At 35.3% G+C, this 25,315-nt stretch overlaps 1 protein-coding gene across 1 annotated transcript in view; it reads left to right on the top strand.

The window, feature by feature from the left end:
* The window catches only part of CNTLN (centlein), a 196,653-nt gene that overhangs the window by 85,449 nt on the left and 85,889 nt on the right, over positions 1-25,315 (top strand). Inside the window, exons 10-13 of the mRNA XM_087741617.1 lie at positions 4,178-4,351; positions 10,459-10,584; positions 16,116-16,237; positions 19,058-19,183. Of these exons, the coding sequence (XP_087597743.1) occupies positions 4,178-4,351; positions 10,459-10,584; positions 16,116-16,237; positions 19,058-19,183 (548 nt within the window). The remainder of the gene's footprint in view (positions 1-4,177; positions 4,352-10,458; positions 10,585-16,115; positions 16,238-19,057; positions 19,184-25,315) is intronic.

The following is a 25,315-nucleotide window of genomic DNA, read 5'->3' as shown; positions in this document are numbered from 1 at the left end:
GTAGAAATAAATACTTTTTTGATGCTATTTGTTGTTTAAAACATAAATAAGCCTCTGACATGTATTTGGAATATATGTTTTGCATGTTAAATTGAGTTTCAGTATGAAAAATTATGTATCCATTGTGACAAAATAGCATATGATATAAACTAATTTTGCTAAGTGAAAGAAGAAACCATTATTCTGTTAAGCTAGACTTTGTAAAGCAGGTAGAATCTAATCTAAGATGCTTAAACCTGAGAGAAAGCATTTGTTTGCTACATTTAACATGTAGGTGGATAGACTGTGAAAAGGGTCAATGTTATGTGTACAGTGAAATGATTGTCTCGTGGGAATTTTACTTTTAGACATAGGATTCAGAATAGACTTTAGGAAGTGAACCTTCATGGAACTCTTTGTTGAAGTGAGTTAGTATTTCAGTTTGTAAGATCAAAGATCTACAATGGTAATTCTGAGACAGAAGCTGTGGAAGAACCTGGTGCTGCCCTTTAGCACGTAACTTGTTTTTATTTTTCTGGATTGCAGATTTCTGATCTTTACTATGAAACTGAACTACTTTCTTCATACAGAGCTTGGATGTTAAATGTTTTCTGCAGTCTTGAAACACAATATTGTGCCTTTTTTCCAATAATGTTAGGATTTTTAAATCAGAGTTCTATTATAGTCCAAATTATTTGCCATTTTGACCTTACTAATTGTAATATTTCCCTTAGTTCTTATATTACAAATAAGAGTTCAGATGTAAAGCTAGAAAGTGAAAAGCCAAGAAAAGGTCACATTTCTTTCCGAGGATCTGACGAAATTGCACTTCTTTCTTCATGCGTAAATCTTGGAACTCTAGGTTGTTTGTAAAGTCATGTTTTATACAGAAAGAATCAATGTTCTCATAATAGCCAAATTTTTTCACTAAATAATTTGGGTTTTGTGATTTTTTTGCTCTTAACCAAGGATACATGGAACATGTAAGTGTAGTAATATAAAGTTAAATAGACATGAATCTGAAACAAAAGACCAGAGAGAGAAATTTCTTCCAGCTTTGTGTCTTTGGAAGATCTGTTCTCATGTCTTAAAAATTCAGGTTTAAAAATTTTGTTGATATTTGAGTAAACAAAGTCTTCTAGGCTAGGAAATGTAGAAGAACAGTTATCAAATAGTGAAGGATATGTTAAATTTAACAGAAAATGATACCCAGCCCTTCTTAAACTAGAGTTCATTGATAAGCAAAAACTAAATTTTTAAATGGATCTCTTCAGGTTGCATCTGGGTTCTTAGAATTCCTGGAACTGAAGAAAGTTCACATGCATACTTAAAAAATTGAGCAGGTTTTGAGGATATCGTAGACCCAAATTATGTAGCAAGTTCTGTATTGGTAACAGTGATCTGCTGAATATTTTGAGGGTAAAAACATAGGCATTTTGGAGGTAGAAGTTAAGATCTAAGACTGGTTTTGTTGGGTTTAGTTTCCCAATAAATATGTGTGTGTATGCATGTGCACAAAGACTGTTGTAATAGTTTTGTTAGAAACTGTGCCTTTACAATATTTTAATGTTAAGTAAGTATCACTTCATGGTAATTTCTAGAGATCTCTTTTGGGAGGAGAAAAAAGTAGGGGGAAAAAACCCAAAACAAATGAAGAGCCTTCTTCATATATTGGTCCTATTAAAGTCAGTAGCAGAACTTTATTGACATAGAGGAGCAAGGATTTGTTATATTCCGGGACTCTTAAATGGATTGACATTTCAAAACACTGGGCATTTCATTTTTGAAAGAAGAAATTAAAAATTAGTGATACAGTGAGAAGTTATTTGTTAGCTAAATTTCTGTAATTCTCATGGTTAAAAAGTCAGCAATGTTTTAACAGTTACAGACTTTTTAAAGTAACGGTAATATGAATTAAACTGATTGAAGCTGTTGATTCTTTTTTTACTTACTGATGTAATTGTGTAACTTACGTTACACGTAGAAGTCTTTTTTTACATACAGCTGAGAAATCAATAAAATGGGATGACTTGGTAGGTGTATTTCTCTTTCTTAAAAGAAAGAATAAAGTTCAAGAAAAAAAAAGTATGTAACTTAAGTATAACTACATTTCTCTTATCTACTGGCACTATTTCTGTCTTCCAGGTTTTGTTGGATTTTTTTTCCTTTTTATGTAGTGCTAAGGTTTTGGTCAAATGAACAAAAAGCCCAGTTTTCTTTTAAATGTTCTTTCAATGCGTGGCTTGTCTACTCATTTTTCTATTTTCCTTTTTTTTTTTTTTTTCCTCTGTGTAGAGTTTTCTTTTAGTTATAAACTGGCCTTTTGGTGATCATAGGTGGAAATGACATCTGTTTGCAACTACATATGGCCTAAATTATTCAAAATGAGCAACTGAAATTATTTAAGGAACAGTCAGCAAAAGCATGGGCAACTCTTACCCTCTGACAACTATTCTGTGCTTGTTTGCTGTATGAGGAGTTCTGCAAATAAATGCTTGGTATTTTTAATTTGGGATTTATTTGTAGAAAGTGTGAGTTTATAGTATGCTTTATGAAAAGCTTCATATTCTGCTTAGAAAGAAATAAAATGGCTATGCCCATTAATCTGTTTCTGTCAAATACTAAGCTTACTAGAGTGTCTGCTTGCTTCATTTTAATCAACTTTGAACCATCCCATTTCTTTATTGGCATGAATTTGGAGATTTTTTTGGTTTGTGTAACCTTTTTTACACTGCTTTTTCTGATTTTTTGTCAGTATACCTGATTTGTTTTACTTGGGGCATACCAGTAATTGAGATAGTAGGAACAAGTGATAATTGTACCAAATTCTTCTCTATTGAAATGACTATTTGTCTTAAGAATATGCTTAAACAGTTGCAAGCAAGTCAGGTTGTTAGAACTAATTAGAGAGAGTATGTGTAAAATAAAACTTTTTAGTCAGTCTTGAGAAAGTTGTCTTCTGGATGAGGCTTTGTTGACTGAAGACTTTACTGTTTCCTAGGTGCTTGTCATTGCTGTCAGAGCACCGCTGGCAATAGGGGTTTCATGAGTTTGCCCTAATCAGTGCAATACAAGGCCAGCTGGGTCAGCTCAAGCCACTTGCATTGACCTTTTAAACTAACCCATGCTTTTATTTATGCAATCGATTAGGGAGAGGGTTTGTGCCATCCCTTCTTCAGCAATAGTGTTGGGGTGCTAACCTCCAGCTGCCTGGATGCGTTGACCATCTGGGAATTATATTATCTTTATCTGGCACAGCTATTGCAAGGTGAATGCCTGTCCCCAGCCTTAAAACACTGTGGAGGAGGTCTGAGCTAAAGCATTTCACTTTGATTGCCATAGGCTGCCACAACAGGCATACTGCTGTTGCTTATGCTAAGCTAACAATGTTTTGCCTTGTCATTGTAATGCAGTGCGGTGTGATCACAGGCAGTTAATGAAAACTCAGCTGACAAGGAGTAATTTATCAAGCCATGGTAACTTCACTACTCCTGGTCATGTGTACACACATGAGTCCGCTATTGGACACTGGGGATATGACTTAAAGATAGCTGGTACCAATGAGTATGTGTTTTGGTCTGAACAGGTTTTGGAACAGGGCCACGGTGATCAGTGTGTGGCAGTTTTTGTATTGTGCCAAGGAATTGCTATGACCACAACATTTGTGCTGTCTGAGTTTATGGACATAGTGGATACATTTTGTAGATTAACATTAAAGAGGTACTTCTCTAGGCAGTTTTTACCTAAGAATATCTTTATTGACAGAATATGCAGTTAAAGGGGTTTTTTTCCCATGTTTGATAGGCCAGTGATACTTACCAACTTGAAATTTCATCAGAAACAAGTCTAGGAGGTAAATGTTTTGTCAAGAAATTTTGACAGCATGTGAGATTCAAAATACCATAGTAGAATAAGTTGCTGCAGAAGAAATGTCTGTATAAAGTAACCGTTGTTAAGACTATAAATTTGGATTTGGAAAATATGGTGGTGGTGATGTGAAAATGTTTAGTTAACGCTTTGGCGTCTGGTTTTGATTATGGATTCGTGAGTCATTTACAAAAGCAGAATTACTTACAGCTCTCACACGTTCCTGTAATATTGGTAATGTTGTGTTTCTCTAGACAGTTTTATCTAAATGATTTGTTATGCTTCTGATTTTTTGTTACTAGTGTAATATACCTGTACTATCATTTTCTAGGTGTTTCAACAGCCTTCTTTAAGTGAGCTGGAGTGTGTTATAACAATGCAAAAATCTGAAATTCAGCTTTTACAGGAAAAATTGAAAAAAGCAAGTCTTAACCTAGTAGAGCATAATTTGTACACTACAGAAACTCTGAAAAGCAAGAACATAAGGACTGGAAGAAAGCATGAGGTAGGATAGTTTTATTGTCTTGTGTATTTGTGTCTAAGTCAGGCTGGTAAAGCCAAACATTTTTGCTCAAGGGTCCAGATAATAATTTTAATATCTGTTGATGCTGCTTATAATTCTGGAAGCTTGTTTGAATGGTTCTTGTGTTATCTGCCAAAGACTTGTTAAAATAGCTGTTGGGAGTAGAAGATTTTACCTTATTAAATACTGAATAAGGGATTCTTAATTAAATGAAATATTTGAAGGATAAGTTCTTTGTAGGTTTGTTAAAATGAATATTTATCAGGTATTTTGTGGGTTTATCAGAGTGACCATCTTTCCCTGGAAGGAAAATGAGAGAAATACAAATGGTTATTATTATGATTTTATAAATGAAAAATATATTTTTTTCAAATTGTTGAATTTTTGAAGTATGATGTAGTATTTTTTTCTATGAAGAATGACAACAATGTTCTTTTGAAGTTTATACTTCTGACTTTTTATTACCCTGTATAATGCTGGGCTGCCTCTTTCCTGATGACTTGCTGTTAAATTTAAGCACCAGGTAACAGTAACAGCTATAGACTATAGCTAATGAAACAGATCCGTAAATAATTCTATGGCTTCAATTGATTTATTAAATTATCAAAGTCATAATGTTTTCCAGTGTGTTCAGCTTCTTCCTCATCTAAAAAAAAAATTATTGTGATTGTGTAATCTCCTGGTTTTCCCACATTTGGTATCTCATAACATTTCCTTTGAAAACTATGGCTTGTTTTTTCTCAATATCCTGCACTGTATGCTATTTTTGGGAAAAGACATATTTTAGAACATTTGTTCAGGAGCATGTGGTGGCACCTCTGTGAAAATGTGTTTAAGAAAGGACAAAATGCTGCACAGGCAATGTAGAGTGAAGAACAGAAGGTGAGAAACAGCCCTGCAAACACCAAGGTCAGAGGAGGAGGAAAGGAAGAAGGTGCTCTGAGTGCCGGAGCAGGTATTTCCCTGCAGCCCATGGAGAGGACCACCATGGAGCAGACTACATGACCACACTACAGCTGGTGGAGGAGCCTGCAGCAGAGCAGATGGATATTCCCTCATGGAAACCGCAGTGTATGGAGAGGAGTCTATGCTGGAACAGGTACTTCTGACAGGAACTGTGGCCCATGGAGGACCCACTCTGGAGCAGGTTTATCCTGAAGGACTCCAGCCTGTGGAGAGGCCCCACGCCGGAGCAGGGGAAAAGTGTGAGGAGGAAAGAGTGGCCAAGAGGAGCTGTTATGGACTGACTGTAACCTCCCATCCCCATCCCCCGGCACTGCTCAGCAGAAGGTAGAAGAGTCAGGAATGAAGGAGTGAAGTTGAGCCTGTGAAGCAGGGTGAGGGAGAAAGTGTTGGTTTAGGCTGTGGTGTTTTTTTTAATTTCTTACTACCCAAATGTATTTTAAGTGGCAATAACTTTAAGTTTTCCCAAGTCGAGTCTGCCCATGACGGTGAATGGTAAGCAATCTCAACCCACAAGCTTTTTCATCCTATTTTCTCCCCCTGTCCTGGTGAGGAAGGAGAGTGGTGAGCAGTTGGGTGGGTGTTTGACCCTTTGCCAAGGTTAACCCACCACAATGTCATTTCTTGTTTCCTCAGAAAAATGTAAATGAGAGTACTGTGTTTGTCATGAACTGATCACTGTGTCAGGAATAAAGCAGTTACCTCCCTTGAGTAAAACTAAATACAAAATTTTAAATCCTATTGTAGAGAATCATTTCCTGTTTTGATATGTGGGTCCTAGTCATGCTCTTTCAAGAGTCAGGATTGTTTGATATGTGCACTTTTTCACATGTGCGCACAGTTTCTATTAAAACTTTTGGGAACTAAATTGACAGGCTACAAATCCTTTGTATTTAGGCAAGACAGTAAGGAAAATTGTAGAAACATTCTGGCTTTAGGATCACAAAATATACATATAAAATAGAAAAGGTACTATTGCTGTCTTTCCTGATTTTTCCTTGCAAAGAAAAAATCTTCCCATTACCTTGATGTTCTGTCTTTCATGACAAAAATATTCATGACAAGTTATTAGCACATGATTTGACAGGAAGATTATGTTGGATATACAATTCGTGTTTTACAATGGTGGTCCTTTTGGCTTCACAAAGACTCCGTTGTGTTAACCCTTCATCCCCCCGTATGTGCATTCCCAGGATACAAAGAACAAATAAGCATGGAATCACTTCTGATCAGAATGACACTGCTTTGGTTAGTTTCTACTCTAAAAAGCCAAAGATTTTGAAAGAAGAAATAATTGGAAAGGTATTAAAAAGAATGGCCTGGGACAAAACAAAGTTGCCACTAGTGTGGTAAATTGGGATGTGTGGCCACGTGACTGGATGCTTCCACCTATGTTTGGTTCTGCAGAATGCAATGACATATATACATCTATAGCCTATTGTTGTTTTTTGTGAATTGCAGAAATTCAAATCCCTTGCCTACAAAGAGTAATAGAAACAACTTATTCTGTGAGACAGATATTGTGGTGGTTAGGAGCTTTGTTATATGTGCGTGTGGTGTCATTTTTCTTGATACTGTTAAGTGTGTGCTTAGAGGCAATTGTAACACTCATAGTCCAGTCTCGGTGGAAAGTGGTACAGCTGAGGGCCATTTTGTGTGAAGACTTAAGAGTCAGTTGCTTGATCTTCCTAGAGCTCTTTTTGGAGCTTAAACTTTGTAACTTTGTGAGCTACGTATGATTTCTGTTACCTAATTGAACTGCCATATATAAGTCTGCTGGCTGATTCAGTAATACAGCCCTTGTTTTTTTATAGCTAAGCTTTCCTGTTGTATGATGCATGAGAGTTATAATTGCCCTTTATTGATATACATTGTATAGCATTCTTCTAAGTCTATAATGCCAAGATATTAAAAGGCATGAGTTAATTTGTGGTACTGATGAAGATCCTGTTGAAACATAGGGAATCAAGAATTTGCCATTTTTCCTCTCCAGAAAAACCCACTTGTATCTTATCAGCCTCTGGTTCAGCTTCAACAATGTTTCTCTTTCTTCGACTGATAAAAAACATTAAGATTTCTGTCCACAGTTTTCAGTGCTGTATCCTGGCAGACATTGATCTGATCTATGTGTGCAGAAAAGTTCTCCAAGACATTTCAGTAAGAGTTCCGGCTTCCCTTGTTTGCATTTTTTTGACTTGTTTTGGGACTTCATTCAAAACAAAACCTGTTGAATTCAAGAACATGACTATTTCCAGCTACATCGCATGGTGTCTTTCATGGTGCAGAAAGGTAACAGAAGGTTGTTTCGAAAGAGGCATCTTTTCTTCTTCTGCTTCCTGTACCTGCATTAACAGTTAATGTGCGTCAAATCCACTTACCAGCTACTTCTTTACATTAAATCTTATGGCATAGCGTTTCATATCTATTAATATTACAAAGCCTGTTTATTTCTGGTTTTCTGCTATTTGGCTTAGTCTTTTCTGAACATGTTTTAGGATCATTTGATGAAAGGTTTTCTGTTGTTACCCTTTACTGATTTGGAATAAAATTCTTTGCTCGTATAACTGGAATTTTTCTTATTCCTAAACATTTAGGAAGTGTTTACAACATGACAATTTGTGTATATATTTAATACAGGTATGTCTAAATTTACTGTAGGATTTAAGGTCTGGATTAAAAATTAAATGCTTAAACCTGGCAGCAGCAGCAGCAAAGTTGTGAGAAGGGCATTACAGATGCCATCTTCCAAATTAAGCTTTGCAGCAGCCCCAGGCAATCAAATTACTGTGTATTTTACTACACAGTCTCTTCTGTCTTGGTAGGAAAATTAAACTGTTTGCCTTTTTAGCAAAGATTACCTTCAAACTATCTATGTTCAGCTGTAAAAACCGGACCCAGCTCCTTCTCTCCACAGACCTCTAGTCTGATCACTAAACAGGTAAAAACATATTCAAACAATAGAATGTTTCTTAATGCACATCACCAATCCCATCTGTTCTCACAAGGAATTATTTCTGTGTCCATGAAGAGTTAGAATTTTTCTCTATTTTTTTCCATACCTTGGCCCTGTGAAAAAGATTTACAGCACAATCCCAGGTAGCTATAGATAAAGTCTCTGTGTGTGTATATATATATATAAAAAGAATAACTGGTTTGTACTCATTGTATCAGATCACCTTTGATTAAAGCAGCAAGACTATGAATTTTACATTTTTCTGTATTTTTTTCTCTTTTCTCCTAGTTATTCTTAGCAGTCTGGTGCTGGTTGGACCACTTGTTTTCCTTTTTAGTCCTCCTCTTTGGCAACAAATGCAGTGCTTTGACCTTTTATTCCTGATTTCAGAGAAATAATGTATTTTTCAAGTCTTCTGTATACAAACTTAAAGTTTAACTAGGAAACATTTTGTGAAAAATAATGCATTCTGGATTTTAGGAGAAATTAGTATGGGTATGCAATAATTAGGAAATATGGAAGTTTTATTAGAGATCTTGGTTTTATGCAAGAAATCTGGGACTTAGAAGATGAGTAGATTTTTTTATATGTTGGTCTTGGGATGTTCTGGTTCAGACACCTGAAAGAGACAATGTGGTTTTGCGCAATGTTAAAATCTTTACTGATTAATATCAGCATCTATTAACTGAAGTAAACTTTTGGATATCTCTACCAGAATTGTTATAAAAAAATGTAAGTCAGTAATCTTATTATTTCAAAGAGATCTACTCTTAGTCAGTACAATGTTATACTGACAATATAAAACCATAACTTTGGAAATATTGTTTTAAATGTTCATTAGAACTTTCTTCTAGTTTCTTCTGTTATGTAAAGGAACTGACAGGAATATACAAAATATGTCCATTTGACATGCAGATTTTAAATGTACAAAAATTGTTTCCAGATGTTAGTTTTGGTTTGCTTTTTTGTTTGTTTTTTGTTGTTTTATTTTTTTTTAATCTCATTCAGGCACATTTCAAAAGCAAAAGAAACCCAAAGCCAAATGACAAAAACACCTCAGCAATATTTAAGTTCTTAAATATGTGATATTATTTTTTTCTGACATTTGATGATATTATTTTTTTTCTCCTTTATGGAAACATATGTGATTTAAAGTGATGTGCGTGGTATACAGTGTCTTGCAGACATTTAATACTGGAAGGTAATGGTCAAAGAAAAAAATGCCAGTTGCTCATTAAAATTCTCTTTAAGATTAAATTAATTTAATGGAACAGTAAAAGTGTTGAAATATGTAGTATTCAAGAAGACTTTATCCTGAATTCCTTTTGTTGTAAGTCAGATATTTTACAGTGGAAATGGCAGCATGTAACAACAATAATCACAATTAATCTTAAGTTTTTGTTTGACCTTATATATTTACATAATAGCATTTTACCTTAACGGTATTGAGTGTGTGTTGTTGTTTCCCTGTCCTTAACCAAAGTTATTCAGAAAATCAGAAAGTCTAATTTGATGAGGTCTTTCTTTCTTTGCCATAAGGACATATGACATAGAATGAACAAGAAAGCTGCCCAGTTTAAGTGTTACTTTCACATATTCTTTCTCCAGATTGCTATATGAAGCTGTACATAATATAAACACATATTCTTGTCTCTAGTTAGTCACATTATAGTTAATGACCATATGGTCATTATGGTATAAGATCTACTGTCTGTTGTATTTATATTCCTCAAGCATATTGTTCCTTCAACTTCACAGTGTGTTAAACTATTTCAAAGGGAAAAAAATCCTTTCCCTCTTGTTTCTGGTTGTCCTATCAAGTGTAACCTTGGACCCTTATAGAGCAATTAGACCAGCCTCTATCCCCTCCTTTGTAATGAGGTTTCTTGCATTTCTGAGTCTATAACCCTTTAGTCTTCCCTAATGGGACATCATTATTCTGAAAGAAACAATGTAAATGTAAATGAATATTCTCATTAACGAGTCACAGAGAAACCTTTAGTGGTAGCGCTGTGGTAATTCTGCTTGTTATTTCTCTGGTATTCCATGCAGATTTTTTTTTTTTTTTTATAATTCATTATTAGTATTCAAAATTACTTCTTCTTTAATTCTGCATGTCTTTCATAATCCGGTGTTCCAACTAGTTCAACCATGTCCTTGTTTTATTCTCCAGGAACCACCTGTGAAACGTTCAAGGTCTCTGTCCCCAAAGAGCTCTTTTAGAGAGTCAGAGGAGCTAAGGAAGCTTAAAATAGCTGAAAGGAAGATTGAAAACTTAGAGAAGACACTACAGCTAAAGGTGAACATTAAAAAATAAAAATAAAAAAACCCTCTAGCTATAAGCTTGCATAGATAAAGATATACCAAAATAAACAGACATTTTAAAAATGCAAAATGCACATATCGTTATGGACTGTAAGTGTGTTAGCATAACAGAGCACTCTCCATTAGTTTGCCTTTTTCCTTTACTGCTAGGTATCTTGTGTTGGTACTCCTGCAGTCCTGTGGAAGCCTAATTCGAGCTGCCATCAATAATACGTGTTTGTTAAATAAATTTTAAATAAATTGTTAAATAAATTTAAATAAGTTGTTAAAGAAATTTTCATAAATGTCTGAGAAATTAATGTATTCATATAGAAATAAAGTGAAGCAGAAAGTACAAAGAAAAATTTTTTTTCTTGTACAGTGAAGCCAGTATTTTAAAATGCTGAAGTCAATTACTTGGAACAAATTTGACCCTTGTACTCTTAGAAGGTATGGCTCAGAAGTTGTTGTTCTAACAAATGCTGTAAAAAAAACCCCAGCAAACACCCCCACCCCCCCGCAACCCATGATAGAAAAGCTTAATTGAGCATGTATTACAATTTCCAATTTTATCCCAGTTTTATAGATTTTTGTTGGTTTGTTTTTGTTGGTTTGTTTTTTACTTAAAAAAATAGTACCTTTTGAATGACCTGTTGGTTTCAAATTGCACCTCAGAATGCAAAACCCAAACCCTGAATCATATTTTCTTAAGCATTTACAATTCACTCATCTTTTATTTCCTTTTCTTTCTTTTCCTCTTCCTCTCAATTTTCCTTTTTCTTTTCCCTCTCTTCCCCTCTCTTCTTCCCCCTTCTTTTCCCCTCTTTTCCCCTCTTCTCCCTTCTCCCTCCTCTTTTCCTCCCCCTCCCCTTTCCCCCTCCCCTTTCCCCCTCCCCTTTCCCCTCCCCTTTCCCCTCCCCTTTCCCCTCCCCCCTCCCCTCCCCTTTCCCCTCCCCCCTCCCCTCCCCTTTCTTTTTCTTTTTCTTTTTTCTTTTTCTTTTTCTTTTTCTTTTTCTTTTTCTTTTTCTTTTTCTTTTTCTTTTTCTTTTTCTTTTTCTTTTTCTTTTTCTTTTTCTTTTTCTTTTTCTTTTTCTTTTTCTTTTTCTTTTTCTTTTTCTTTTTCTTTTTCTTTTTCTTTTTCTCTTCCCTTTTCCCTTGTTGCTTACATTTCTTGAAGTTACAGAATTTGAAAGATATTTTCAGTATATGTCGCCCAAAGCAGAACTGGTTATATTGAACATGCTGTCATAAATGTTAGGTAAGTGAAAAAATTTGGGGAGCCCTAGAAACCATACTCCTGAGCTCCTGCCTTATGCAAAAAGGCACTCTTAGGTGATAAGTCAATTTTAGGAAAAAATGTGAGTGGGAATTATATTTTAGGACAAATGCAAAAGTTCATCACCCTGTATACTTGACAGAATTTAGTGTAATGTCTTAACACACACAGAATATATGAACAGGAAAGATGATTTAGACTTCAAATTCAGTCTTACAGGCCGTCTTACTCCTTGTTCCTGGGAGTCAGAAGATTAATTTTATTTTGTTTTTTCTTTCTGTTGAGAAATCTAAGGCATGTCCCACCCGCTCTACCTGAGAAGTGGCCTTTGGCAGGCCTGCTGTTTGTTACTCTTGGTTGGCCTGCCAGGCACTGATGCTACAGATTATTCTGGCACTGTGGACTACAGCTGCTCTGCCCTTGGCAGCAAAGCTCACCCATCAGTGTGTATGGTTGTTGTCTTAAATGATAGTGTGTTCCACATTTCTTTGTGTTTTCTTCTGCAAAGAAGACTGAAGAGAAGCACTTTGATTTTCTAAGCAGATACGGAAGAGAAAGGATTGTTATTCTGTCTGCATGACCTCATAACATAATTTTTACCGTTCGCCATAGTGCCTTTGTCATTTCTTCTGTTTCATCTTAAAAACATAATTTAGGAATCTGTGCAGCTTTATTATGTTGCAAGTGTGGGATCTGTATTTATCACAGCTGTTAATCCATGAGGTCTTTAAGGGCTAAATCTTATATCTCCCCTTGAAACTGAATATATGAACTGCTTGTGTTTTCTCTAGGAAACCTACTTGGCTTCTTTTGCAGAATGCTTTAATTGATTGAAAAGTAGCTGTAGAAGCCCAGGTCAACATATTAAACACTGTTGTGGCACTACATTCAGAATTCAGTGAGGCTATTGCCAGCATGACAGTGAACTCAGCTGTCATAACATTAACATCAGAATAATTCTATTGGTATTGTATGATTTCTTGATATTAGCCTCCTCTCAGGCATTGCTTCCAACAAAGAATAATGCATGTGATCAATGTTTTCAAAAGTGCTGCTTGCATTATTGCCTCCTCAAGCGAAGAGTTGACTATATGATTACTTGAAATATATTTGCTCAGAAAAATGCTTGCTCTATCAGTAAACATACTGATGATGCATGTCCTAAAGATGAAATTGTGACTTTACCCATCAGTCCTTTTGCAAAATTGGTAACAAACAGATGAACAACTTTTTGGGGTTTTCAGGAACAGGAATTTTTGATGCTTCAGGTGATATTACAATGGAACAGAAAAGGGCAAGGTCCGATTCATAGGATTTTCAAGTTCTCCTCAGGTGACTCATTTCTGGCTAAGGAAAGTTGGCTCTTACTGTCTTTATTGCTCATATAGATAGGGTAATCATGTAAATTCAGAGTGTCCATAGTTTTGGTACAGACTTGGCTTCAGTTCTGCTCTCCAGGACATACTAAAAAGTAACAGAGCACGCCTGATTGCACCCTCATTTAGGGAAGAGAATGTCAAAGTAAATAAAGAGTATTTAATGGATTTTGAATAACAAATTATCAATCACTTAGAATGGTCCAAAGCATAAGTACATCAATCTGTTGGTCTTTAAGAAGTGGGTAGGAGTTTGGTTGCCAAGAGTTAGCTATTTGATACCAACTAAGAATATGTTCTCCTGTATTATATTTTAGAACAGTGATCACTAGTGTAGCCTAGAGGAGATCTTCCTGGCTTTAACTGGAAAGTTTTCAAAAGCAATAGGAGATCTTTGCTTTGAGTTTTCTTATCCTTTTTGTTTAAAGTTCTAAAATTTTGGAGATAATTAGAACTAGAATATGTACATCATTCTTTAGGGCCACCTTAATACTTGTTTATGTGAGCAAGGCATATTTAGATTTCATACATAGTCCTGTTCAATGTATGGTGTTCAGATGCTGAAAATATATTAATATTGTGGCTTTTCCACATAACTACTTATGGAAAAAACTACTTTTGTAATGGTCAGGTTCTTTACTTACTGTGAGCCTAAGACAAGCAGTCAAAGAATGGAATCAGTGTATTTTTTTAATTCCATTTTAGTTCAATTTTTACTGTAACAGAAGTTGTTACAGGTCAGTTTCAACATAATTTTAAGTAGTGATTAGAATCTTTTGGCTTGTCTGAGCTGCCTGCAAATAGCAAAATGACTTTTTTTCACAGGCAGTTGGGTTCTTCCTCTTGCAGATTGGACTTTGTCTTTTGTCTTTCATTATTGCAGGAGAAATACTATAGAATGATAGTGGAGAGCTGGAGAATAACCTGGAGATCCAGCACTGCTAGGGATCGTTGTTCTGTCCCATTTCTGTCAATATATAGGAAACTGTATACAAAACAGTTTAGTTATTAAAAAATATAATGTAATTCAATCAGAGAGAGATGAAACTAACTGAGATTATGGAAATTACAGTGTGAATTTAAAGTTCTGAAGTGCTTGATAATTCAATAGAAGAGACTGATTGGGACAGTTAATCATCTTAATTTCTATTTCTGCTCTGTGAGAGCAGAGCACCTGATAAGGGAAGGGAATAACTTACGGAATGGATAATGGAACAGGTAAGCAATAATGAAAAATGTAGATTCATAAATAGGAAAGGCCAAATTCTACACTTGGTTGCATCCCTGAAAGGGCATTGACACTAATAAACTTCTGAGGATTTATGCTGAAGACATTATTTTCCAGTACTTTGTCAGACTTGATCAGTTTTCACTAGCAATATCAAACAATCTCAGAATAATGATTTCATGAACTTCTCTTGAAAACACAGTATCTATGATTGGATTCTTAGAAAAATTTCCTGTTGTAGTGTCCAGCAAAGCTTGGTAATAGTCTCTATGGCCTTTGTCATAAATTTATCTTGCTATATGTGTGATTGTTTTTAATATCATTGTAGTATTTATATGAGCTCCTTAAAATCAGTCAAAAGTACTTTTTAAGCAATTCTAAATTTATAAATGCATCTGGTTTAGAGGTAGTTTCAGAAAAAAAACCCACCGTGTTGGAAAACTATTTAACGGTAAGGTCATTTTGATACCTGCTTCTATTCCTAAATTTGCTTTGTGTGTTCCCTGAGTCACTTCCAGAAAACTTCAGAAATTTTATATATAGTAGCATCTGAAATTTTAGCCTGTATTTTTCAGCTTTGTTTATGTGCCATGGAAGCTGGGCTACATCTTAGAAGCCAAGCTTGGTCGAGATACTTTGTAGTTAGCACTACTGTAGAAACCCTTGCTGTGTGTCTATAGTGGGATTTAATTTTTATTGCTTACAGCTCTGACTAATGGTGTATCTTATTTATTGACTAATGCTGAAAAGCCCTCCTTGCATATAAGCAGTTAATGCATACAAATAAAGTATTGTGATTTACTTAGAGATTAAGGAACATGTTCTGTAGTTACTCTGCAAGCGGAGCTCCCATTGAACTGGAAATGAAGCACTGAGGGCAAATTTTACTATAGGATAATGTCTGGTGAATTCTTTAATGCTGTATGCCAGAATTTGACTTGCTTTATACTGTGGAATGTCCACTTCTTAATGTTCATTTTTTTCAGAGCCCAGTATTGTCACTTAGGAAAATCTTTTTTTAAACTTGCATGATGTTATCCTGTAATATAAATCAAGGTATATCTTACTTTTCATTCTGTAAAAAGAGAGTACATTTTTTCATGTGGTTTTGATTATATAAAAGCTATTACAAAATTTGGTTTTATTTCTTGTTTTTTACATAACTAGAGAACAAAGTCTGGGTGTTGCAGGTTTATATATATTTACAGAAATAAATTAATATATGAGGAAATCCTGAAGCCATTTAGATTTAGGGTTTTTTGATGTGGAGCTCAGTGTGGCCAGTGTTTCCCTCAAAAATACACAGATTAGTTTTCGGGGGGGGGGGGGGGGGATCCTTTTTCAGTCTATGTATTTTAGGTGTATTAGGCCAATGCATTCAAAATGTGAAAACTGACATTTTGGAAGTAATTTTTCTAAGTTTCTCAGCAAAAAAAAAAAAAAAAAAATTTGCCAAAGTAGCAAAATTTGCCAAAGCAGCAATAAGAAAAAATTGACCTCAGGGATTGTGATTCCTGATCTTTCTATTTAGATTTCTGAGGTTGTTGATAGTTACTTAAACAGAACTTTTGTTTCATGTGATCTGTGTGGAAGTCTCTTACGTTTTGCCCAACTCTAATTTTGTTTTTTTTCCTGGTGCTATACAGACTCAAGAAACTGATGAGCTAAGAGCAGCCCATGAAAAACGCAAAGAGAGCCTGCAGATGTTACAGACCAACTACAGAGCACTAAAAGAGCAATTAAAGCAGTGGGAAGAGGGCGATAGCAGGTAAGTTACATAGCTCATTAAAAACATTTCCCTTACACAAGAAATCTGAACAGAAGTATTATCCAGATATTCAAAAGAGAATTTGATTTGAAGGAAGAAGCTACTCTATGGTGATCAAGACTTTATCCTTTGTTAAAGCAGAATACATGGCATACCCCTATATGAGAAAAATTACAGTTCAAACCAAGAGTAAAATGTATTGAGCTGACACCTTGACTTATTTTATTTAGGATCTCATTTTGAGCCTGAGTACTGGACAGAGGTCTGCTAGGGCTGCTTATTTATGCTTGTCTAATTCCCCAGTTGATTAATTTGTTGACTGTCTATGTTTTTAATTTTCTATAATAGAACAATTGCTCCTTATGTTTCAAATAGTTTTTAAAAATAGTTTTATTCATTAAACAATATAGAAATAACAGCCTCTCTAACACTTAGTGATTCGAACGTTAGCTGAAGCTGATCCTAAAATCCCCTTCTTAACAGGGAAAAAAAAGAGCATGTGCATGAAAAGCAGGCTGTTTTCATCTGTTAAATAATTATAAGATCAATTATTTCTCATCATTTTACAAAAATATTGCAGTAATATATCTTTGTTAATGGAAAGAAGACTCTACCACATAAAAATTTAAATAGCAAATATTCTATATATAATTCTCCCTTAAATTCTATGCAGAACAGTGAAAAATTATTATTTTTTTTTAAGTCCTTAGCAAAGAGTTATAATTTTTGGTAAACAGACACATTTGGAGGTATGAAGACATTTCTTATTACTTCAGTTATCAGATACTGCTGAGGTACAGTTTTTCAGGCCCCGTTTCAAGAAAGTAATTTGAGCAGGTCCTTACGGCCTGGTGGCTTTAGTAGGACTTCAGCGTGCACCTACAGTTTAGTGAACACATATGTATTTTAATAAAAATAATTCTTTTTGTAATTAGACCAATACTGACTAATCTTGACACAAACTTTGTAACTCTCTCTAACTGAAAAGAGAGTCACAGAAATTGCTGCAAAACTGTTAGCCGTTCAGAGTCCAGGGTGACGTAAAGGGTCTTGCTGTGAATGATAAACTGTCCCTCATATATAAGTAACGCTTTGGCCTATCTGAGTAGATTTGCATTGCTTTGTAATACTATGGCATTTCCTTAAGAATGGTTTTCTTTTAAGAAGGAAAAAAAATAGTGTGGATGAAAATAATGGTAAGGTGTAAATCTGCTCCATGCATTGGTAGCACAGGAAGATTTTTTGAAATATCAAAGTAACAAATAGATTTGTTTACATTAGAATGAAAAGGTTTTGTTTATTCAGGAAAAACATGAATGATTTTATCTTCTAGCTCACTATTTTAAATTCAATGCAGGCTGGAAACAACTGAAACCTACTGGATGATAGTTACTTTATGCAATGAAACGATTTAATTCTGTGTCTAAGCTAAGTGGGCATTCATGGTCCACAGAGAGGCCAAGGCTGAAAAGATACAAAAATTCAACCTAGATAAAGACAGTAAAATCAAACTTGATATACAGTGAAGCACTGAGTGTTCTGGTTCTGATATTAAAAAAAAGGGGGGGGGGAAGAAAAGGGAAAGAGAGACAAAAGCAACTTCTGTTTCTGTTTAAAATAAATGAGACCAGCTTGTGTCCTGACAGGAATGTATTTGGGAAAAGTAGATATTGAGGAAAGTGTAATACTAAATCTTTATTCGTACATCTGATTTTTTTCATCCATAATTAAGATGAGCTGAAAATTACAGGGTTTTGATCATCTTTGTTGTCAGAACAGAACCGTATGAAGCCATCATACTAAAAGGGCTTTTTTTTTTTCCTTTTTAATATGGTTAAACAAAGGAAAGTAGCCAAGACACAAATAAACACACTCTGTAAATGGTTATACCTTACACTGTTATTTTGGTAGCTCAAAAAGCTTTTTATCACTGCTGTAATGTAAATTGTGAATTAAGAACTCAGTATCAGGTACTTATGTGACACTTCTGACCCTCTGTGAGTGATGGAGGACACCATTCTTTCTGATTCTTCATAGATTAGAATCTGTTATTGAGATGGCAGCTGATGGGACCTAATCCACCTGTCAGTGTACATTCAGCTTCCACTGATATACGTGACTGCAAAGATGATGGGGGCCTTATGAGGTTGCCACATTCTCTGAGAGTTTATTTCTATGCCCGGTAGGAATTTAAAATGAACTTAAAACTCTCTTCAGTTTATAAAGGGTTTTTTTTAATACTATGTTTATCTTTTGCAGTATTAAAATAGATAAAAATATTTTAATGACAGAAAAACTGTGAAATATTTTCTGTGCATCTAAATTCAGTATGCTTTTTCCTGATGCATCGTCTTATCCATAGACAGCTTATTCTTTCATTAGACAATAGATTAACAGTTTGATTTAGAGTGGGCATTAGTGCAACTTTCAGGTTGGTTTGCAGGGGCATTAGGGGAGCTGGTGGCTCTCCCATTTTTTTGCAAGAGATCGTGTGATGGTTTCATCTTCTGCTTTGTCATATCTGTATTGTAAGGAATGTTGACAGAATGAATGCGGGTGACACTGCTCTGCCACGTGTCAGTTGAGAGCCATGGTGCCATACTAGCACTATTTCTGCCTGAAACTATGTAATAGAACTTTTCTATAACACCACATTTAAGCTTTCATGCTTCACAGAATGTATACATCATACAAGATTTATATTCAGTAGAAGCCGCAGTTTAAAATTTGTATTTTCTGAAAGTAAGGATGCTTTTATTCTTGTTGTCCTAAAACATATAAATATTTGAAAACAAACAACCTCTTTTTACTCATAAACAGGATTGAAAGTAGTAAAAGGAGGTACCAGCATGCAGACTCCCATCAGCTTTGTCAAGAGGATTCTGATGCTGTGTGGAATGAACTGGCTTTTTTCAAAAGGGAACACAAAAAGCTGTTGATTGAAAAGTGAGTTCCTTTCTTAAATGGTGTTTACATAAAGAAACATTCTGCTGTTTTTTCTGAAGGTAGTGTTTTGCCAGCCACATAAGAGGAATTCCTTGCAAAATTCCAAGATAAAACCATCTTCCAAAAGCAGAAAAGAAAAACATCAGCTCTTTTTTTCCCTTTTTTTTTTTTTCCCCTCTTAAATCAGTGACAAGTTACAAGTTTGCTAGCACTAACAGAAACTGTATTCCATGATCTAGGGATTGTGTTAATTAATGTGGCTCTCATCTGTTGGAGGTGTCGCTCTTCATTAGCCTGTATTTTACACACTGCCGTGCTTCATTTTTGGAATGAGGTGGTGAGGGGATAACCTAGCCAGCCATCCTTGTTTGATCTCTGTGATACATACGCGATGCAGAATGCCTCAGCTCTCTTGGTTCCCTGCCCTGTCCTGCTAATCCCAGCTGAGCTCATTATGGTGTAGCCTTGCTGCTACTCCTGGAGCCAGAGCTGTCCAAGCTAATTACTGGTAGCAGCAGAGCTGCCTGTTAAGGGTCTGGTGTGGATCTGCTAACATGGTCCTTGGTAGTGACCTGCAAAAAGCACGAGGGAGTTGCTCTCTTTCTTGCTGTGCACAGCCTGTCCTTTGGGTTTAGTGCTGATCCCTTCACACAGCTCTTTTAGCTGTAGTAAGTGTAAAACTTGGTGAAGGAAACTCTTACTTTAGAAAACATACAGTTTGCTGCTTTGATCTCATAATTCATAGGCTATTATACTCAGGCAGGCAAAGTAAGAAAATGTCCTTTTATACTAGACAAAAGGAAGTTAGTGTGGTATAATTAGCCCTTTGCTGGTATTTAACACTTTCTGTAAGTCAAGTTCATTTTTTTATTTAAGAATCAAGACATTGTCTAAACTTTTATTCAGACTTTTTTTTGTCAGCATTAAAGAAAATGTGTTTTCCCAATGGGTCCTAATGTAAACTGATATTGTGGAGATACCATGAAGGCTGCTATCACAGAATTTCAACAGCAGCAAATTGTTCTGTAGTATGTTAAGTCCTTGTGTTGCCCATAAGCTGCTTTAGCGTGTTACATGCAATATTGCCAGTAGCTGTGTTGCATGGGATATTCTTATATCCGTGAGTTACAATTGTATGCCTGTTCTTGTCACTTCATTGTCACATCTTTGTTTGCTGTTTTGAAGCTATCACAACAAATTATCACATGTACTTCTTTTGTTTATTTTGATTTTCATGTAGGAAAGAGCACTTTCATGCCATACATGTGATTGCAGTTGTAATTCTCCTTCCATCAGTAATCAACACATTCACCACAGGCAACAGTAACTCAGGAGCAATAACATAAGCCTCTCCGTTTCACACAAAGCCATGAAAGAGAGATTGCTTATGTATTGTGCACACCCTGAAGGGTGGTACAGTTGGACTGTTTTCCTAGAGCTCCTGTGCAGTCACATTTATGGGGAACACTCTTACGCCTGGTACATTGCAGATCAGTTGCCTTGACTAGATTGTAGTGAGGTGGCATGAGCAAACAGTTGTGCTCTTTGAAATACAGAATTTTTAAGTCAAAATGAGTTGTTAAAACTCTGCATAGTACTTAGTAAGAAGCCAGTGCACCATTGTGATCATTAAGGTGAACTCCTTGTGTTGGTTTAGGTGCTTTTTACTCCTTATGGGCAATGTAGCTTATTGCTAGTTGGAGTAAGGAAAGAATGAAGATGTAACTCCTGTGTTTTTTATATCTGCCTTCAATGTCTGTCTCTAATAATGACTGTCTTTAAGTTGTTGAAGCAAGTCAGCATTTCAAGATCTGAGGTCATTTTCTTAAGAAAGTCAATACTAAATTTAGTGTACTTTTTAGATCTGTGGACAGGGGTTCTTTCTATTGCATGTATTCTTTCTTAAGCTCTATGGGTAAAGGACATGATCTACAGAGTTGTACCAGTTACTTATATGTGTGATTTTACAGGCAGTGTAAGTAAATCAGGTTAGCCCATAGTTTTTGTGGACACACTTACTTTGATAGACCCTACTGATTGTTAGCTTAAGTTGATTTAGAACATGTATAAGCCAAATCCAACACAGCATTGCTTTAAGAATAGTGTCTGTGTAGGAATTTTATTTTGGTTTAAGTCTGTTTTAACTTTAAATATGTGTAATTTCTGTCTGTGACTAGGAACATTAGGAAAACAGAATTATTTGTTGTTCCTTGTTTATTTGTTTTACCTGTAAGGAAGATTTTCCTTCCCTCACTCTTTCCCTTCCTCTCTCCCTCCCTCCCCCCTTTCTTTCCAGGGGTAGAACAGTGATATAAAATGTATTTAACTTGCACATACATTGCTCTGAAAATAGATGGATAATAAATAACGTATAGGGTAAAACCAAGGAAAACCTGTTGATGCATGTCCCAGGCTCCAAAATGGAGTCATTACCAATATTAGCACACTGTAAACAATCAGTTTGTAAGTTATGAAATCTGTTTTTAAGTCAGGAAAATCTGAAGTTGCTTGGGAAGTCACTTGTTCTGGTGATGCCGAATTCCAAATCCTCTTGAAGTTGGTGGAAAGACTTTGTGTCAGCCACTGGTTTCCATCAGGTCCTTTTTATAAAGTTTTCTCCTCATCGGAAGCAGGGATTGCTTTGACTTTTGTGTAAGCTGTTAAATACTATGCACCTTTTAAGCTGGACACTAACACACAAACAAATGTAGGGTTTAGAACTTAAATTTAAGCACCTCTTTTTAAAAAATATATGAAGTTTTCTGTTTTCATAAACGTCAGAATGCCTAACGTCAGAGTTATTTTTTGGAGAATGTCGATACAGAATGCGTGGCATTGTTACTACCTTTTTTTAAGTTTTTGATTAGTAAAGAATAGTATGTGCATGTTGTATTACTTTGCAATTATTAGAGAAATATGTTTCAGAGCCATGGGCTGCATCCTCTCTACGATTGATGACGTATAAATTTGAGCTGTTGGTGCATATAAAAGAAAGTATCTCTATATTGTTACAATCCCATACTAGATTAGTAAAATATAATAATCAATAAACTGTGATTATTCAGTGTGTGCTCAATGCTTTATGCATATGTTTCTCTTGAATTTCCCAACATTCTCCTGAAAGAAGAGGATTTTTTTGCTATTAATATGATTTATCTTTATACTAAGTGCATTACAGAATAATTATTCTCTGACTTTATAGAAACTGTTTTTAGTAATAGTTTTGCCTGACTTCTTTGTCAAGCCTTCTCCCCACCCTTTACTCTTTCACGAAGAATATAAAATTATATTCCACGATGTATATGATGTGGATTTAAAGCTGCATTTTTAATTTTATGAGTTATAAAATTGGATTTTTAAAATTATTTATTATTAAAAAACCCAAAACAAAACCCCAAACAAAGAAAGGTCCAAAATTTAAGTTCACTTTGAGATCTGAACAAGTAGCTAAGAAAATGGTCTAACTTTTAAGACATCACAACTCAGTCTTAAGAAGTCCTATAGCAGCTACCAGCTAAACTCATGCCAAAATTGAAGAGTAACAAACAGGAATAAAAAGAGGTAGTAGAAATAAATTCCCTAAGTATTCTTTGAAGTGTTTATTAATGTTAATGGCCACGTGAAAACAATTCCACAGGTCTGCTAGTATGTCCCATTTTGATCTTCTCATGTGGGTCATTTTCCCGATGAAGTATGCAATACCCATGTTATGCTGCACTCATTTCCTATTAAGTAGCATGTTACTGTAGGCTACAGAAACAACTATTGTATCGCTGTTCATGTTCTGTCTTAAGAAAAATATGGGATTTGATCACTTTTTCTCCCCCTTAAGCAAACAGAAAAACATAGTAATATTCAAACAGTAGTTAACAGTCAGATGAGGAGGAGAGTGAACCATGATTATATAAATATAATATTTTTATTTGAGCTGCATGAAGCTGCTGAAAACTTGCAAGAGAAAGATCTAGTAACATAAAAAATTTGAAATTTTTTATTCAGCTGTGCAACACCAGTGCTTTCAGATTCAGCATCTTGCAGCTGCATAGAACTGGAATATTTTTAATGAAAATAGGCATATCATTTTACAGATAGATAGATAGATGCATTTTTATGGATATATCTATAAACATACATACAGATATATATAAATCTAGTATAGTACTCAGGTTTTTAGATTATTTTTAATCTTGACTATTAAGGGCTAAATGTTGTCTTACTTTCTATAGAATTGTATTGACAGATAGGTCCTTCAACATTTTCTTCCCACATTAGTCAGATTCATCTTTGTATCTATATTGTCTGAATTTTGTTGAAATTCAGGGTAAATTAGCATGTAGCATGTCCAATTAATCTGCTACTTGATTGCAAGATAGCTAATTTAAAATACTTTGGCATTTCCATATTAAATTCTTGTTTGTTGGAGTATAGGGATACTCCACCCCTTTTGGCCTTTATGTACAAACTTTGGAAAGGTATGGTTGACTCTATATAAACTATTGTGGAAGCTTTACAATTTTACATCTTTTGTTCTGGCTTACTTTGTAGGAGATTTTATAATTGATACCAGCAACACTGAATTATTTGACATAGTACATTCTTCGACATAAGACATTATGACATAATTCATTATCTTCACAACTCACTGGAAATTGGTTGTCCGTATGGTGTGGTCCCATGCAGCTTGTGATAAGGAGGAAATGTTTATAAAGTGAAAGAGATAGCCACATCATTCAACGAACCTTTGGTAGTCATTCCATCCTCTGAGTGCCTGGGTAGCTGTGCATGTCCTCCATGTAGGAAATGTGCTCTGGATCTTTGAAGCATGTGGAATCACTGTAAGCTCAGTAGCATCCTTACTCTGTTATAGCAGCTATTTAATAAAGGTTTCTTATTAGCTTTGCTTTTTTAGGAAAAAAAAGACCTCCTGATTTCTCCTTTCCTTATTCTTTGTAGAGTCAAAGCAACTGTTCTATACCCTGTGTAGTGGTATCTCACCAGCCAGCTGACAGGAGCCTAACTTGGGACCAGCAACAGCATGTGATGCCTCTTGCCTTTTCTAGCTGTCAGAATGGGTATGGTGGAGGAAAGCTAAATTTACTGTTCTGGAATGGTGGCAGTAAGAAACACAAACCTAGGCTTTATTAGTTCCTCTGCTTCTTGAATCTGGCTAACAGACAAATTTGAGGGCTTGCTGTGGTTTTGGAAATCATATACGGTGATGTTTTTCCTTTTTTCTTCCATGTTTAATCAGACTTTTCTTGTTTACAGTTTTCTTATTTACTTGTTCAAAAACCAAGTAGTATTATCAAATCTCCATAAGCAGCCTGTAGTATTTCAGTGCCTTCTCATACCTGACGAGACTGTGTCAGACTGAAAACATGCAGTCATGCCATTAAACATTCTTCTATAATACATAAGCAGGGAAAGGCAGAATTAAAGTTGCATTAATGATAAAATTTGGGCATTGTCAGGGACAAGAATAGCAGAGAGAAGTTGGAGAAAGGTAGGGACTCTAAGTTAGTATCCTTTTGTATTGCTTGCACAGAAGTATTGCCTGCCTTGCTGTTGAATCACAGTGATTTCTGTAGATGATCTGAGTGTTACAGAAATAAAATATTGTACCGTTTGTAAGCACACTGCTTGTGAGAGTGCTGTCTTTTTCTTTTCTCTATTGCCTAGACAAAAGTTTTTCAGCATTTAGGTGAAAATATCTGATTTATCAGCCTACAGATATATATGTATATATAAAAATAAAGACTAAGTGTATCTTGTTAGACTGTACTGAATGTTGATAGTAAGAAGCCTATGAACCTACAAGCTATAACACCAAAGCACACCAAAGCTAGTAACATAAGCTCTCAGGCTGCTATATTAAGAGAGTAGTGAGGGAATAATGAATATAGGTTTCTCTCCAACACTTTCTATGGAGTTCCTGGGAATTCTGGTAAGGGCAGCACTGCTTGGTGCTTTCCGGCAACAGCTGAATTTAGCATACAATGCTAGTTTTCCATTTTCCTTGCACGGTACTGATTTTGGAAAGGAAATAGCAAATTTTCATGTTTAGGTATATCTCAGCTTGGCTAATAGCATATGGAACTTCAAGAACTGAATTTTGCAAAGAAGTAGAGACAT

The sequence above is a fragment of the Nipponia nippon genome, unplaced genomic scaffold, assembly GCF_047370975.1.
Source record: "Nipponia nippon isolate SJK-2023a ecotype South Korea unplaced genomic scaffold, ASM4737097v1 scaffold_8, whole genome shotgun sequence".
NCBI classification, from domain to species: domain Eukaryota; kingdom Metazoa; phylum Chordata; class Aves; order Pelecaniformes; family Threskiornithidae; genus Nipponia; species Nipponia nippon.
Note: the sequence above shows the minus strand (reverse complement) of the source record. Positions and strands in the feature narration are given on the sequence as shown.